The following is a 14,253-nucleotide window of genomic DNA, read 5'->3' as shown; positions in this document are numbered from 1 at the left end:
GAGTTTTTCTTGAGGAATTCCATCGCCTTGCGATAGTCATCGAAGCTCTGTCTTTCCCCCTTCCAAGTAAAGCGTAGAATAAATGGGTAGGCGAGTGTGAAACGTACATCCAACTCATGCAGCCTCGTCCTTGTTGCGGTAAAAAGCCTCCTTTTATCCACCAGCTCCTTGGTCATATCAGGAAAGAATGATAGCTTGCAGCCCTTCCAGGTCACCCCTCCCTTCTCCCGATACATTCCCTTCGCAGTGGCCAGTACTCTCTCTCTCTCCAGATCCATGAGAAAGTGGATGATGATCGGTCTATGCGGCTGATTCTCGCGTAGTATTGGTACCTAGGGTACGGTGAACTTGTTGAAGCTTGGATTCGTCCAGATCCACCCCCAGAGTCTCCAAGATAATTTGTCTCACGCATTCCCGCAGCTTGCCATCCTCCAGACCTTCCTTGACCCCTAAAAGTCTTAAATTGAGGGGCCTGTCTTGGTTAGCTGCGTCTTGCACGCTTCTGTCGAGATCCTCATACAGTTTGGCGTTCTTCTCGACGTTCTTAAATCAGTCAATCGTTGACGTCCTCCAGCGTTGATAGCCGACCTTCTGACTCATCTAGCCTCTGTAATATCACCGATACATCTTCTTGCATATCCATCTAAGATTGTTTGACCTGAGAAACATCCGATTCAAGAATGGTGCTGACTCTACCCATTTCTTCCATGGCCTTCTGTAGGGATGAGTGCAAGGCTGACAATGAGCTGGGTTCTATGTTCTGCCCTTTCAAAGTCATGCTTGCTGAATTGCTAGCAACAGAGCTAGCCTTGTTAACCGCTGCGCCAGCAATTGCGCTACGTGTACGTGTTGAAGCTGAATCCAACGCAGACATTGTTGAAAACATTGATAAAACAAATTAAATTAACTTTCCCCAAAAATAATTCTACTAAATGTACTATACTATCGAACTTCGGAGGATTTTAGCGGAAGGCTCCTTTAAGACAACCATCTTGCTTCGCAGCATCACATGACTCCAGACCACTATACTTTTCCCACATTTTTATACATTACAGCCTTTTTCTAAAATTGATTAAATAAAACATTTCTCATCAATCTGAACACAATACCCCATAATGAAAAAGCAACAACAGCGTTTTATACATTTTTGTCACTTCTGGAGGAGACCTGGCACTAGTTCTACGGTGAAGCATGGTGGTGGCAGGATCATGCTGTGGGGATGTTTTTCAGCGGTAGGGACTGGGAGACTAGCCAGGATCGAGGGAAAGATGAACAGAGCAAAGTACAGTGAGATCATTGATGAAAACCTGCTCCAGAGCAATCAGGTCCTCAGACTAGGGTGAATGTTCACCTTCCAACAGGACAACGACCCTAAGCACACAGGCAAGGCAATGCAGGAGTGGCTTAGGGATCGAGTTCAATTCCGGGCTCTGGACCACCCAGAGCCCGGACTTGAACCCGATCAAACATCTCTGGAGAGACCTGAAAATATCTGTGCAGCGACGCTCTTCATCCAACCTGACAAAGCTTAGAGGATCTGCAAAGAAGAATGTGAGAAACTCCCCTAATACAGGTGTGCAAGCTTGTAGCATCATACACAAGAAGACTCAACTGCCATAGGTGCTTCAACAAAGTACTGAGTAAAGGGTCGGAATACTTATGTAAATGTGATATTTCCTTTTTTTTTTTTATACATTTGCAAAAATGTTATCGATTTTAGAATAAGTCTGTCACATAACAACATGGAAAAAGTCAAGGGGTCTGAATGCTTTCTGAATGCACTGTACATACTTATGTGATGTGACATTTTCATCCATGACCCTAATCAAGACCAAGCACAGGTACAGACTGGACTTGGAGAAAAGCCTGATCACTGCTGTTGCCACCCTGCCCCAAAATACTGACAGAGCTTATGAGTGAGAGACATGATCAAGTTTCTCATTGATTGGTGAGTTGTCATGTGCCATACACAAGTCTAGAAATATGGGTTACATATACTGGGAGAATGTGTGTAACATTTGATCTTTGTTTTTGTATAATTTTCTGGACACTTCAAGATGTGAACAAATCCTATAAAAAAAGATTAAACTGATGTTTAAATTTGTATTTATTATGGATTCCCATTACTCTTCCTGGGGTCGAGCAAAATTAAGGCAGTATACATTTTTTTAAACATTACAATACATTCACACGAGATTTTACAACATATCACGTGTGTTCCCTCAGGCCCCTACTCTACTACCACATATCCACAACACAAAGTCTGTGTTTATAGTGTGTATGTTATTGTGTGTTTTATATTTATGTATCTGTGCCTATGTTTGTGTTGCTTCACAGTCCCCGCTGTTCCATAAGATGTATTTTTATCTGTTTATTTAAATCTAATTTTACTGCTTGCATGTTAAGAATACATGAGCATTTTTATAGTAATACATTATCCTAATTTGCAGTTAAATGACAGGCATAGACAAATAATATTGATTTTAAAATACATTTTTGTCCAATATAATATAGGAATCACTCCAGTACCCAAAAAAGGTTGGGAACCACTGGGCTAGATTGTAGCAACCTCATGATGGGCATAGGGAAACATGTTGTGTCATGTATTAGCCTAAACCTATCGATGTTACATTGAGCTGGGGGAATGGAATATGAATGACAGTCATCCAATATGCTGTATTAGAAATAAGGCCACGCTCATTAAAAATATATAATTCCTCCCTCATCTTAAATGGCACCGACCACCACTGATACAGTCACAAGCCTCAGTCACACACAAACACAGTTGTCACACACAAAAGGAGATGTGTACCAAAGGAACACACTCCATCTCTCCTGACAATCCCAGCCATTGTTTCGACCAGCATAACACCCAGAGAAAAACAGACATGGTGTCTAGGGGGGTGATATCATCACAGCTTTTTCCCCACTGATTTTATACACACATATAGACTAGATACAGTGCAGAATATCAGCTTTATCCTCGCATTCTCGTACATTTTACTCTACCATTTCATTCATCCACCCCTCCATCCTTCCAGCTATCAATATTCATTCAGCTGTCACAGAGGTTAACGAGGAAGAAAGAAAAGGGAACAGCGAGTGGGGTCAGCCAGCAGAAGGAGGGAGGTGGGTGAAAGGATGGGAAGAGTAATAAAGGGATAACGGAGGGTTCATTTGGACTCACCTGAGTGCGTGGCACCATGGGGAAAAGATTAAGGGTTGTGGGTCTCTTTGGCCGGTACATATCCATGGTTACTAGAGGGGGGTCCTCGGTTACTGGCAGGGGTGCTGTGGAAGATGGCTGAGATGACTCCTTGTCATCGCGGTAACCGTCGGCCCCGTCGATCAGATCCAAATGGAGCATCTCGGCCTGGAGCTGGCCGACAGCACCCAGCTCCTCCTTCCCCACCCCACTATTGGTCGCCTGCCTCACACAGCCCTGCAGGGATTGGAAGATACTCATGTCAGTCCAGAGAGAGAGAAAGGCAATGGGAGCTACACGCAAAGACACACAAAGGGAGATAAAGATTGAGAGAGACAGAGGAAATGGAACAAGATGAGAAGGTAGAGAGAGAGCAAGGGATGGATGAAGGAGAAAATAGGGGGGAAGGGGGATTGAGTTGGCCAATTAGAGGCTGATCTGACATCAGCCTGCACACTGTCACTGCCAACGCTGAGCCACGTATAACAGGGAGAGAAAGAGAGAGAGGGAAAGAGCCAAATGGAGAGATCAAGGCAGATAGACTATTCATAGCAGCAGTTTGTTTACTGACTGTATCTACCATAAGATATATGTTCATTTAATATATGTTCATTTAATTATTTTTGTTTGTAAACAATTAAGTTATAAAGCCTTATATTCTGGGTTATGATAAAGACAGTCATTAGGGTAACCTCATGAGGCATTAATAGGTTATATTCTTCAATAATGAATGGGGAAATATTAAGAATTGAAATGACCACTGAACAGCTTCTCAAATCCCAGACTGTAGCTCTAATGATACCAGAAAGAGACACCCAGGGCAGGTGTAATATGTTATGATGTGGACACTATTCTGCACCTACAATATATACTACTATCTCAGAGCTATATAAACTATATACACATATATGGTGCTTCTGAAAGCCACCTCCATCTTCCAAAAAATCTGTGATTACGACATTCAATGAACATAGTCCTTTATCGAACATTTCTGCTTTAAAATGTTTTTACCCCTTTTTTGTGATATCCAATTTCTAGTTACAGTCTTGTCCCATCGCTGCAACTCCTGTACGGGCTCAGGGGAGGTGAAGGTCGAGAGCCATGCATCCTCCAAAACACGACCCCGCCAAGGCGCACTGCTCGCTTAACCTGGTAGCCAGCCGCACCAATGTGTCAGAGGAAACACTGTACAGCTGGCAACCACCACAAGGAGTCGGTAGAGCTGATGGGACAAGGACATCCTGGTCACGGCCGGCTATGACACAGCCTGGGATTGAACCAGGGTCAGTAGTAATGCCTATAGCGCTGCGATGCAGTGCCTTTGACCGCTGCGCCACTCGTGAGGCCTGTGTAGGGTCATGTTGAATTACAGTAAATTACTATGTCTGTTCTACTCCTCTCACAGCCACCCCTCACTCCTAGTTCCTTCTCTCCATTCCTACCTTGAAGTACCCATAAACATTCGTACTCTGCCTCAATCGGGGGAGCTGTCAGACCTTTCCCTCTCTCCATCCTCCTCTCCCCTCAGTGGTGATCAATATGCCCTCAGGCATATGCCCTTGTTTTATGGTATCAATTATGTGTTGCCCCTTGTTAAAATCATTGTTGCTAGGAGACCAGGAGCCTTAGCAGCGGGCAGTGGTGTAAAGTACTTAAGTAAAAATACTTTAAATTACTACTTAAGTAGTTTTTTACTTTACTATTTATATTTTTGATTACTTTTACTTCACTACATTCCTAAAGAAAATAATGTACTTTTTACTCCATTCATTTTCCCTGACACCCAAAAGCACTCGTTACATTTTGAATGCTTAGCAGGACAGGAAAATTGTCAAATTCACGCACTCATCCCTACTGTCTCTGATCTGACAGACTCACTAAACACAAATGCTTCGTTTGTAAATGATATCTGAGTGTTGGAGTGTGGCTATTCCTGGCTATCCGTAAACAAAGACAATTGTGCTGTCTGGTTTGCAAAAAATGGTATATGATTTATACTTTTAATTTTGATACTTAAGTATATTTAAAACCAAATACTTTTAGACTTTTACTAAAGTAGTATTTTACTGGTTAACATTTGCTTGAGTAATTTTCTATTAAGGTTTCATTACTGTAACTCAAGTATAACAATTGAGTACTTTTTCCACCACTGGCGACAGGGCAGGCAGTAGTTGGTAGTTGGTGGTGTTCCTGCCCGACTAGATGCTAACGGTTGATGCAAAAACAGATTTCTATATCATATGATGGAGTTAGCTGACGTCCAGCCGTTGTGAGATCTGGCATGCGTCTGCAATGTAGTTGGGTAGGAACACCACCACAGCCTGAGGATCCTGATGCCTGGCATTGCATTGGCCAATCACCAGTTTTTTGACACAGACATACGAGACATGAACATAACATTTCTATGCACAAAAGTATGTGGACACCTGCTCGTCGAACATCTCATTCCAAAATCATGGGCATTAATATGGAGTTGGTCCCCCCTTTGCTGCTATAACAGCCTCCACTATTCTGGGAATGCTTTTCACTAGATGTTGGAACTTTGCTGCGGGGACTTGGTCGGGCACTGATGTTGGGAGATTAGGCCTGGCTCGCAGTCGGCGTTCCAATTCATCCCAAAGGTGTTTGATGGGGTTGAGGTCAGGGCTCTGTGCAGGCCAGTCAAGTTGTTCCACACTGATCTCGACAAACCATTTCTCTATGTACCTCACTTTGTGCACGGGGGCATTGTCATTCTGAAACAGGAAAGAGCCTTCCCCAAACTGTTTCCACAAAGTTGAAAGCACAGAATTGTCTAGAATGTAATTTTATGCTGTAGCGTTAAGATTTCCTTTCACTAGAAGTAAGGGGCCTAGCCCGAACCATGAAAAACAGCCCCAATGTTTGTCTATGGAGATTGCATGGCTGTGTGCCCGATTTTATACACCTGTCAGCAATGGGGGTGGCTGAAATAGCCGAATCCACTAATTTGACGGGGTCGTCCACATACTTTTGGCCGTATAGTGTATCCTGTATGTGTATGACCAAACACAAGCTACAAAAGGAAGGTTTATCTGCATAATGCTAGAAGGTTTTTGAAATAGAAGATACCAGTTCTATTATGAGCTGGGTGGTTCGAGTCCCGAATGCTGATTGGCTGACAGCCGTGGTATATCAGAATGTATACCATGAGTATGACAAAACATTTCTTTGTACTGCTGTAATTGCGTTGGTAACCAGTTTATAATAGCAATTAGGCATCTTGGGGGTTTGTGGTATGTGGCCAAGGGCTGTATCCAGGCACTCCGTGTTGCGTAGTACGTAAGAAGCGTGTTCCAACGCTGCATATATTTTCAGCAATGAATCTTGCAGTAGATGAGATAAAACTGTTGCCATGGAGATAGGTTTCCTTTTCCTCCTTGGCTGTGTTTTCGTTGGCTCATGCACACCCACACTCCACCGATACGCCCCCTCCCTCTCTCCTCCATCACCCCCCTCCCATGGGAGAGAGGGAGGGGGCGTATCGGTGGAGTGTGGGTGTGCATGAGCCAACGAAAACACGGACAAATAGGAATCATCACCCCTCCTCCATCAACCCCCTCCCTCCTTCTCTTCATCTTCTCTGCTCCCTACATTCTCCCTCCCTCATCTCCACTCCCTTCATTTTGCTGTTTTCTAAAACAAAGAGGTCTCTTTGAGGAATAACAAGTCAGCTGTTTGTCCTCTCAGCAGTTTGTGTGTGTGTGTGTGTGTGTGTGTGTGTGTGTGTGTGTGTGTGTGTGTGTGTGTGTGTGTGTGTGTGTGTGTGTGTGTGTGTGTGTGTGTGTGTGTGTGTGTGTGTGTGTGTGTGTGTGTGTGTGTGTGTGTGTGTGTGTGTGTGTGTTCAGGGGTAATGCAGAGAAAGTAAATGTAATTACTCTATTTCATAGCCTGATTCAGCCCTGACATTTTGTATTTTTCTACATCCATACAAATGACCGCAAATCAAATCCAATTGCCCTGCACTCTAATGAGTAAAGGCTTACCCACACAACCACACGTACATGCATGCACAACAATAATTAAACATAATTAAGAAATGTATTGAACTTAGTAGAAAGTTAATTAAATGTTTTAAACTTAATTCACATAAGACATTAAAAGAACGCAAAAGTGATTCTAATTTCCGGCATCTTTCTGCAGAAGCAGGCATGCACGCAAGTCATCGCTCACTCTTCACAGACATAGCATCGGGGACAAGGATGAGTGTGTGTGCGCATGTTTCTTTGTGTTGGTTGGATGTGTTTCAATTAAAAATATATATATTTATCCTTTATTTCAGTGGTACTCATTTCTTTGGCCACTTTCTCACTCCAACTTATCAAACCCCTCAAATAAGAATTTAAGCACAAATAAGCTAAGCACAAAGAAGAATGATGAAATCCATAACAAATGCAAGCTCTCATTTGTTGTGTAGGCAACTTTTTGTGGTGCGTGCATATGTATTCACCCCCTTTGCCATGAAGCCCCTAAATAAGATCTGGTGCAATTACCTTCAGAAGTCACATAATTAGTTAAATAAAGTTTACCTGTGGTCAATCTAAGTGTCACATGATCTCAGTATGTATACACACCTGTTCTGAAAGGCCCCAGAGTCTGCAACACCCCTAAGCAAGGGGCACCATGAAGACCAAGGAGCTCTCCAAACAGGTCAGGGGCAAAGTTGCGGAGAAGTACAGATCAGGGTTCAGTTATAAAAGAATATCTGAAACTTTGAATATGCCACTGAGCACCACTAAATTCCTAATTAAAAAATGTAAACAATATAGCACCACAACAAACCTGCTAAGAGAGAGCCGCCCACCAAAAGTCACGGACCAGGCAAGGAGGGCAATAATCAGAGAGGCTACAAAGAGACCAAAGATAACCCTGAATGAGCTGCAAAGCTCAACAGCAGAGATTGGAGTATCTGTCCATAGGACCATTTTAAGCCGTACACTCCACAGAGCTGGGCTTTACGGAAAGAGTGGCCAGAAAAAAAAGCCATTGCTTAAAGAAAAATAAGCAAACACATTTGGTGTTCGCCAAACATATGGAAGAAGGTACTCTGGTCAGATGAGACTAAAATTGAGCTTTTTGGCCATTAAGGAAAACAAGATGTCTGACGTAAACCCAACACCTCTCATCACCCCGAGAACATCATCCCCACAGTGAAGCATGATTGTGGCAACATCATGCTGTGGGGATATTTTTCATCAGCAGGGACTGGGCAACTGGTGAGAATTGAAGGAATGATGGATGTCGCTAAATACATGGAAAATCTTGAGGGAAACCGGTTTCAGTCTTCCAGAGATTTGAGACTGGGACCTTCCAGCAGGACAATGACCCTTCCAGCAGGACAATGACCCTAAGCATACTGCTAAAGCAACACTTGAGTGGTTTAAGAGGAAACGTTTAAATGTATTGGAATGGCCTAGTCAAAGCCCAGACCTCAATCCAATTGAGAATCTGTGGTATGACTGAACCTCTCTTGGATAGGGGGCAGTACTTCACGTCCGGATGAAAAGCATGCCCAAGGTAAACTGCCTGTTACTCAGGCCCAGAAGCTAGGATATGCATATATTTGGTGGATTTGGATAACACTCTAAAGTTTCTGAAACTGTTAAAATTATGTCTGTGAGTACAACAGAACTGACATGGCAGGCGAAACCCCGAGGACAACCCCCCCCGAAAAAAAATTGCGCCTACCACTGTTTTCAATGTCTGTCACTTTTATTATAAGGCGAAATCCTCCCAGATTGCAGTTCCTCGGGCTTCCACTAGATGTCAGCAGTCTTCAGACAGAGTTTCATGCTTGGTTTTGGAAAAATGAGCCAGAAATTTTAGTTTTTCTAGGTGGCTCCAATTTTGGCTGTGGTGTTTCCAAACGCGTGGAAGAGAGCGCGTTCTTTAGTATTTTTCTCCGGTAAAGACAATAACGATTCTCCGTCTTAAATTTGATCATTTATTCACGTATTAGGGTACCTGAGGATTGATTATAAACGTTGTTTAGTTTATTAGTAACGTTTAGGATTCATTTTTTATGCATGTTGATGGTGGGAAACTGACGGATTATTGACTGAAGCGTGTGAGCTAAACTGAGTTTTTATGGATATAAAGAAGGACATTATCGAACAAAAGGACCATTTGTGAAGTATCTGGGACCTTTTGGAGTGCCAACAGAAGAAGATCATCAGAGGTAAGCCATTTATTATATCGCTATTTCTGACAGCCTGGTTGAAATATGTTTTTCATGCTTTTGTATGCTGGGCGCTGTCCTCAGATAATCGCATGGTGTGCTTTCGCCGTAAAGCCTTTTTGAAATCTGACACAGCGGCTGGATTAACAAGAATTAAGCTTTATTTTGATGTATTACACTTGTGATTTTATGAAAGTTAAATATTTATAATTCTGTAGTTTGAATTTCGCGCTCTGCAATTTCACCGGATGTTGGCCAGGTGGGACGCTACCGCACCACCTGCCCATAAAAAGTAAAGATTGCTGTACATCAGCGGAACTCATCCAACTTGAAGGAGCTGGAGCAGTTTTGCCTTGAAGAATGGCCAAAAATCCCAGTGGCTAGATGTTCCAAGCTTATAGAGACATACCTCAAGAGACTGCAGCTGTAAATGCTGCAAAGGTGGCTCTACAAAGTATTGACTTTGGGGGGGTTGAATAGCTATGCATGCGCAAGTTTTCTGTTTTTTAGTATTACATATTTTGCATCTTCAAAGTGGTAGGCATGTTGTGTAAATCAAATGAGACAACCCCCCCAAAATCTATTTAATCTCCAGGTTGTAAGGCAACAAAATAGAAAAATGCAAAGGGAGGTGAATACTTTCGCAAGCCACTGTACCCCATAATGCGAAGTGAAAACATGTTTTTAGATATTTTTGCAAATGTATTAAAAACAAAAAACAGAAATACCTTATATACATAAGTATTTAGACCCTTTGCTTTGAGACTCGAAATTGAGCTCAGGCGCATTCTGCTTCTATTGATCATCCTTGAGATGTTTCTATAATTTGATTGGACCTGATTTGGAAAGGCGCACACCTGTCTATATAAGGTCGCACAGTTGACAGTGCATTTCAGAGCAAAAATCAAGCCAAAAGTCGAAGCAATTGCCCGCAGAGCTCCAAGTCAGGACTGTGTCGTGGCACAGATCTGGAGAAGGGTACCAAAAAATGTCTGCAGCATTGAAAGACACAAGAACACAGTGGCCACTATTGTTCTTAAATGGAGGAAGTTTGGAACCACCAAGACTCTTCCTAGAGCTGGCCGCCCGGTCAAACTGAGCATTTGGGGGAGAAGGGCCTTGGTCAGGGAGGTGACCAAGAATCTGATGACCACTCTGACAGAGCTCCAGACTTCATCTGTGGAGATGGGTGAACCTTCCAGAAGGACAACCATCTCTGCAGCACTCCACTAATCAGGCCTTTATTGTATTGACCAAACGGAAGCCATTCCTCCTAAAAGGCACATGAGAGCCAGCTTGGAGTTTGCCAAATGGTATCTAAAGGATTCTCAGAGCATGAGAAACAAGACTCTCTGGTCTGATGAAACCAAAATTGAACTCTTTGGCCTGAATGCCAAGCTTTACGTCTGTAGTAAACCTGACACCTTCTGTACGGCGAAGAATGGTGGTGGCAGCATCATGCTGTGGGGATGTTTTTCAACTGCAGTGACTGGGAGACTAGTCATGATCGAGGGAAAGATGAACGGAGCAAAGTACAGAGAGATCCTTGCTGAGAACCTGCTCCAGAGCGCTCAGGTCCTCAGACTGGGGTGAAAGTTCACCTTCCAACAGAACAACGACCCCAAACACACAGCCAAGACAACGCAGGAGTGGCTTCGGTACAAGTCTCTGAGTTTCCTTGAGTGGCCCAGCCAGAACCCGGACTTGAGCCCAATCAAACATCTTGATTGAGGAGAAATGGCACCTTTCAATGGTTCTCATACAAAACAATCTCTAAGCACAACCCTGTATAACCAAACCCCTTCCTCATCTCAAAGACCCATCTGTACATCTCCCCCAGCATTTTGACTTTGACAGATCATTCTTCTCAAGAGTAGCCCTTGGTGGTTGATTTTTCTAGGTTTGTATTTGTTTTGTGTTTGGAGAATCTGCAGAGAGAAGAATGAGGTAGTTGTCATTACTGTTGTAGTCTTGATTTGATATATTTCAGTTTCCCTTGCTAGTTTCTGTCTCACAGTTAGGTTGTTGGACAGTAAGGTTTGTCCCCTCCCTCATGCTCATGTACACAAAATGCAGCTGCTTTGGGGTATTTTTCAGCAAGGCACTGTGAGTTTATAAAGTGAAAAGGAGTAGATTAAATTGCTTACATGGTCTGGAAGGTAATCTGTGGTCATCAGGCTACATCTAACCACCTGTAACCGCATTACACAAACCCATACAAACACTACCAAATTCACGTTTATGCCATTATTACTGTAAATGTAGACATCTTAGCCATCAAATTGTAAATATTTTTGCCAACTTTCCTTCAACTTGTGCAGAGCGAGGGGTTGTTAGCACATGCTGGTGGAATCAGATTATGTACCACCAACAAGAAAACACACATCAGTACACAATTTAAAATCCCCACTAATGGTATTGATCTGTTCATCGCTGGTCCGACCAATCGGATTCCACGCTTCAAGATTGCTTCGATCGTGTAGACTGGGATATGTTCCGCATAGTGTCGGACAATAACATTGATGAATACGCTGATTCGGTGAGCGAGTATTAGCACATACATCGGTGATGTTGTACCCACAGCGACTATTAAAACCTTCCCCAACCAGAAACCGTGGATTGATGGCAGCATTCTCGCAAAACTGAAAGCGCAAACCACTGCTTTTAGTCAGAGCAAGGCGACCGGAAACATGGCCGAATACAAACAGTGTAGCTACTCCCTCCGCAAGGCAATCAAACAAGCTAATTGTCAGTATAGAGACAAAATAGAGTCGCAATTCAACGGCTCAGACACGAGAGGTATGTGGCAGGGTCTACAGTCAATCACGGACTACAAAAAGAAAACCAGCCCCGTTGCAGACCACGATGTCTTGCTCCTAGACAAACTAAACAACTTCTTTGCTCGCTTTGAGGACAATACAGTGCCACCGACATGGCCAGCTACCAAAACCTGCGGGCTCTCCTTCACTGCAGCCAACATGAGTAAAACATTTAAAAGTGTTAACCCTCGCAAGGATGCAGGCCCGACTCTCTTTCGTTTAAATCAAATCAAATCAAATAAAATATTATTGGTCACATACACATGGTTAGCAGATGTTATTGCGAGTGTAGTGAAGTTCCGACAGTGCAGCAATATCAACAAGTAATCTAACATTTCCACAACAACGATCTAATACACACAAATCTAAGTAAAGGGATGGAATAAGAATATGTACATATAAATATATGGATGAGCAATGACCAAGAGGCCTCGGCACAATGCAATAGATGGAATAAAATACAGTATATACATATGGGATGAGTAATGCAAGATATGTAAACATCATTATTAAAGTGGCATTAATAAAGTGACTCGTGATCCATATGTTAGAGTCGCCATGAATATCAAGTCTGCATGTAGGCAGCAGCCGCTCTGTGTTAGACTGTTAAACAGCCATCACTGATGGCCTTGAGATAGAAGCTATTTTCAGTCTCTCGATCCCAGCTTTGATACATCTGTACTGACCTCACCTTCTGGATGGTAGCGGGGTGAACAGGCAGTGGCTCGGGTGGTTGTTATCCTTGATGATCTTTTTGGCCTTCCTGTGACATCGGGTGCTGTATGTGTCCTGGAGCGCAGGTAGTTTGCCCCCGGTGATGCGTTGTGCAGACCACACCACCCTATGGAGAGCCCTGCAGTTGTGGGCGGGGCAGTTGCCATACCAGGTGGTGATACTGTCCGACAGAATTCTCTCAATTGTGCATCTGTAAAGGTTTGTGAGTGTTTTAGGTGACAAGCCAAATTTCTTCAGCCTCCTGAGGTTGAAGAGACGCTGTTGTGCCTTCTTCACCACACTGTCTGTGTGGGTGGACCATTTCAGTTTGTCCATGATGTGTACGCAGAGGAACTTAAAACTTTCCACCTTCTCCACTGCTGTCCCGTCGATGTGGATAGAAGGGTGCTCCCTCTGCTGTTTCCTGAAGTCCACGATCATCTCCTTTGTTTTGTTGATGTTAAGTGAGAGGTTGATTTCCTGACACCATTCTCCGAGTGCCTTCAACTCCTCCATATAGGCTGTATCGTCGTTGTTGGTGATCAAGCTTACTACTTTTGTGTCGTCTGTAAACTTGATGATCGAGTTGGAGGCGTGTATGGCCACGCAGTCATGGGTGAACAGGGAGTACAGGAGGGGGCTGAGCACGCAGTCTTGAGGGGCCCAAGTGTTGAGGATCAGCAAAGTGGAGATGTTGTTTCCTACCTTCACCACCTGGGGGCGGCCCCTTTAGGAAGTCCAGTACCCAATCGCACAGGGCAGGGTTGAGACCCAAGGCCTCAAGCTTAGTGATGAGCTTGGAGGGTACTATGGCTTTGAATGCTGAGCTGTAGTCAATGAACAGCGTTCTTACATAGATATTCTTCTTGTCCAGATTGGATAGAGCAGTGTGATGGCGATTGCATCGTCTGTGGACCTATTGGGGCGGTATGGAAATTGCAGTGGGTCTAGGGTGATAGGTAAGGTGGAGGTGATATGATCCTTGACTAGTATCTCAAAGCACTTCATGATGACAGAAGTGAGTGCTATAGTCATTCAGTTCAGTTACCTTTGCCAATTTACAATAAGGCTGTAACTCAACAAAATGTGGAAAAAGTCAAGGGGTCTGAATAGTGTCCGAATGCACTGTAGAACAACAGAGAGTCCCCCCCAAAGAAATCGAAATTAAGTTTGTTCTGAAGTGTCTGTCCTATATCTGAGAGATATAAGAAAGATCAGGAAACGTTGTTTTGTATTTAACACCTTATTTTTGGCACTAAACAGTCTCCATACACTGTATATACAAAAGTATGTGGACACATTCAAATGAGTAGATTCAG

The 14,253-nt window shown here is 43.4% G+C and overlaps 1 protein-coding gene across 2 annotated transcripts in view; it reads right to left on the bottom strand.

Annotated features, from left to right (window-relative positions):
• The window catches only part of LOC129854015 (C-Jun-amino-terminal kinase-interacting protein 1-like), a 113,555-nt gene that overhangs the window by 41,570 nt on the left and 57,732 nt on the right, over positions 1-14,253 (bottom strand). For both annotated transcript variants that reach the window (XM_055920611.1, XM_055920612.1), the window contains one exon: positions 3,188-3,442. In XM_055920611.1, the coding sequence (XP_055776586.1) occupies positions 3,188-3,442 (255 nt within the window). The remainder of the gene's footprint in view (positions 1-3,187; positions 3,443-14,253) is intronic.

The sequence above is a fragment of the Salvelinus fontinalis genome, chromosome 4 (assembly GCF_029448725.1).
Source record: "Salvelinus fontinalis isolate EN_2023a chromosome 4, ASM2944872v1, whole genome shotgun sequence".
Taxonomy (NCBI): Eukaryota; Metazoa; Chordata; class Actinopteri; order Salmoniformes; family Salmonidae; genus Salvelinus; species Salvelinus fontinalis.
The sequence above is the reverse complement of the archived record's forward strand: the minus strand, read 5'-3'. Positions and strand labels throughout refer to the sequence as shown.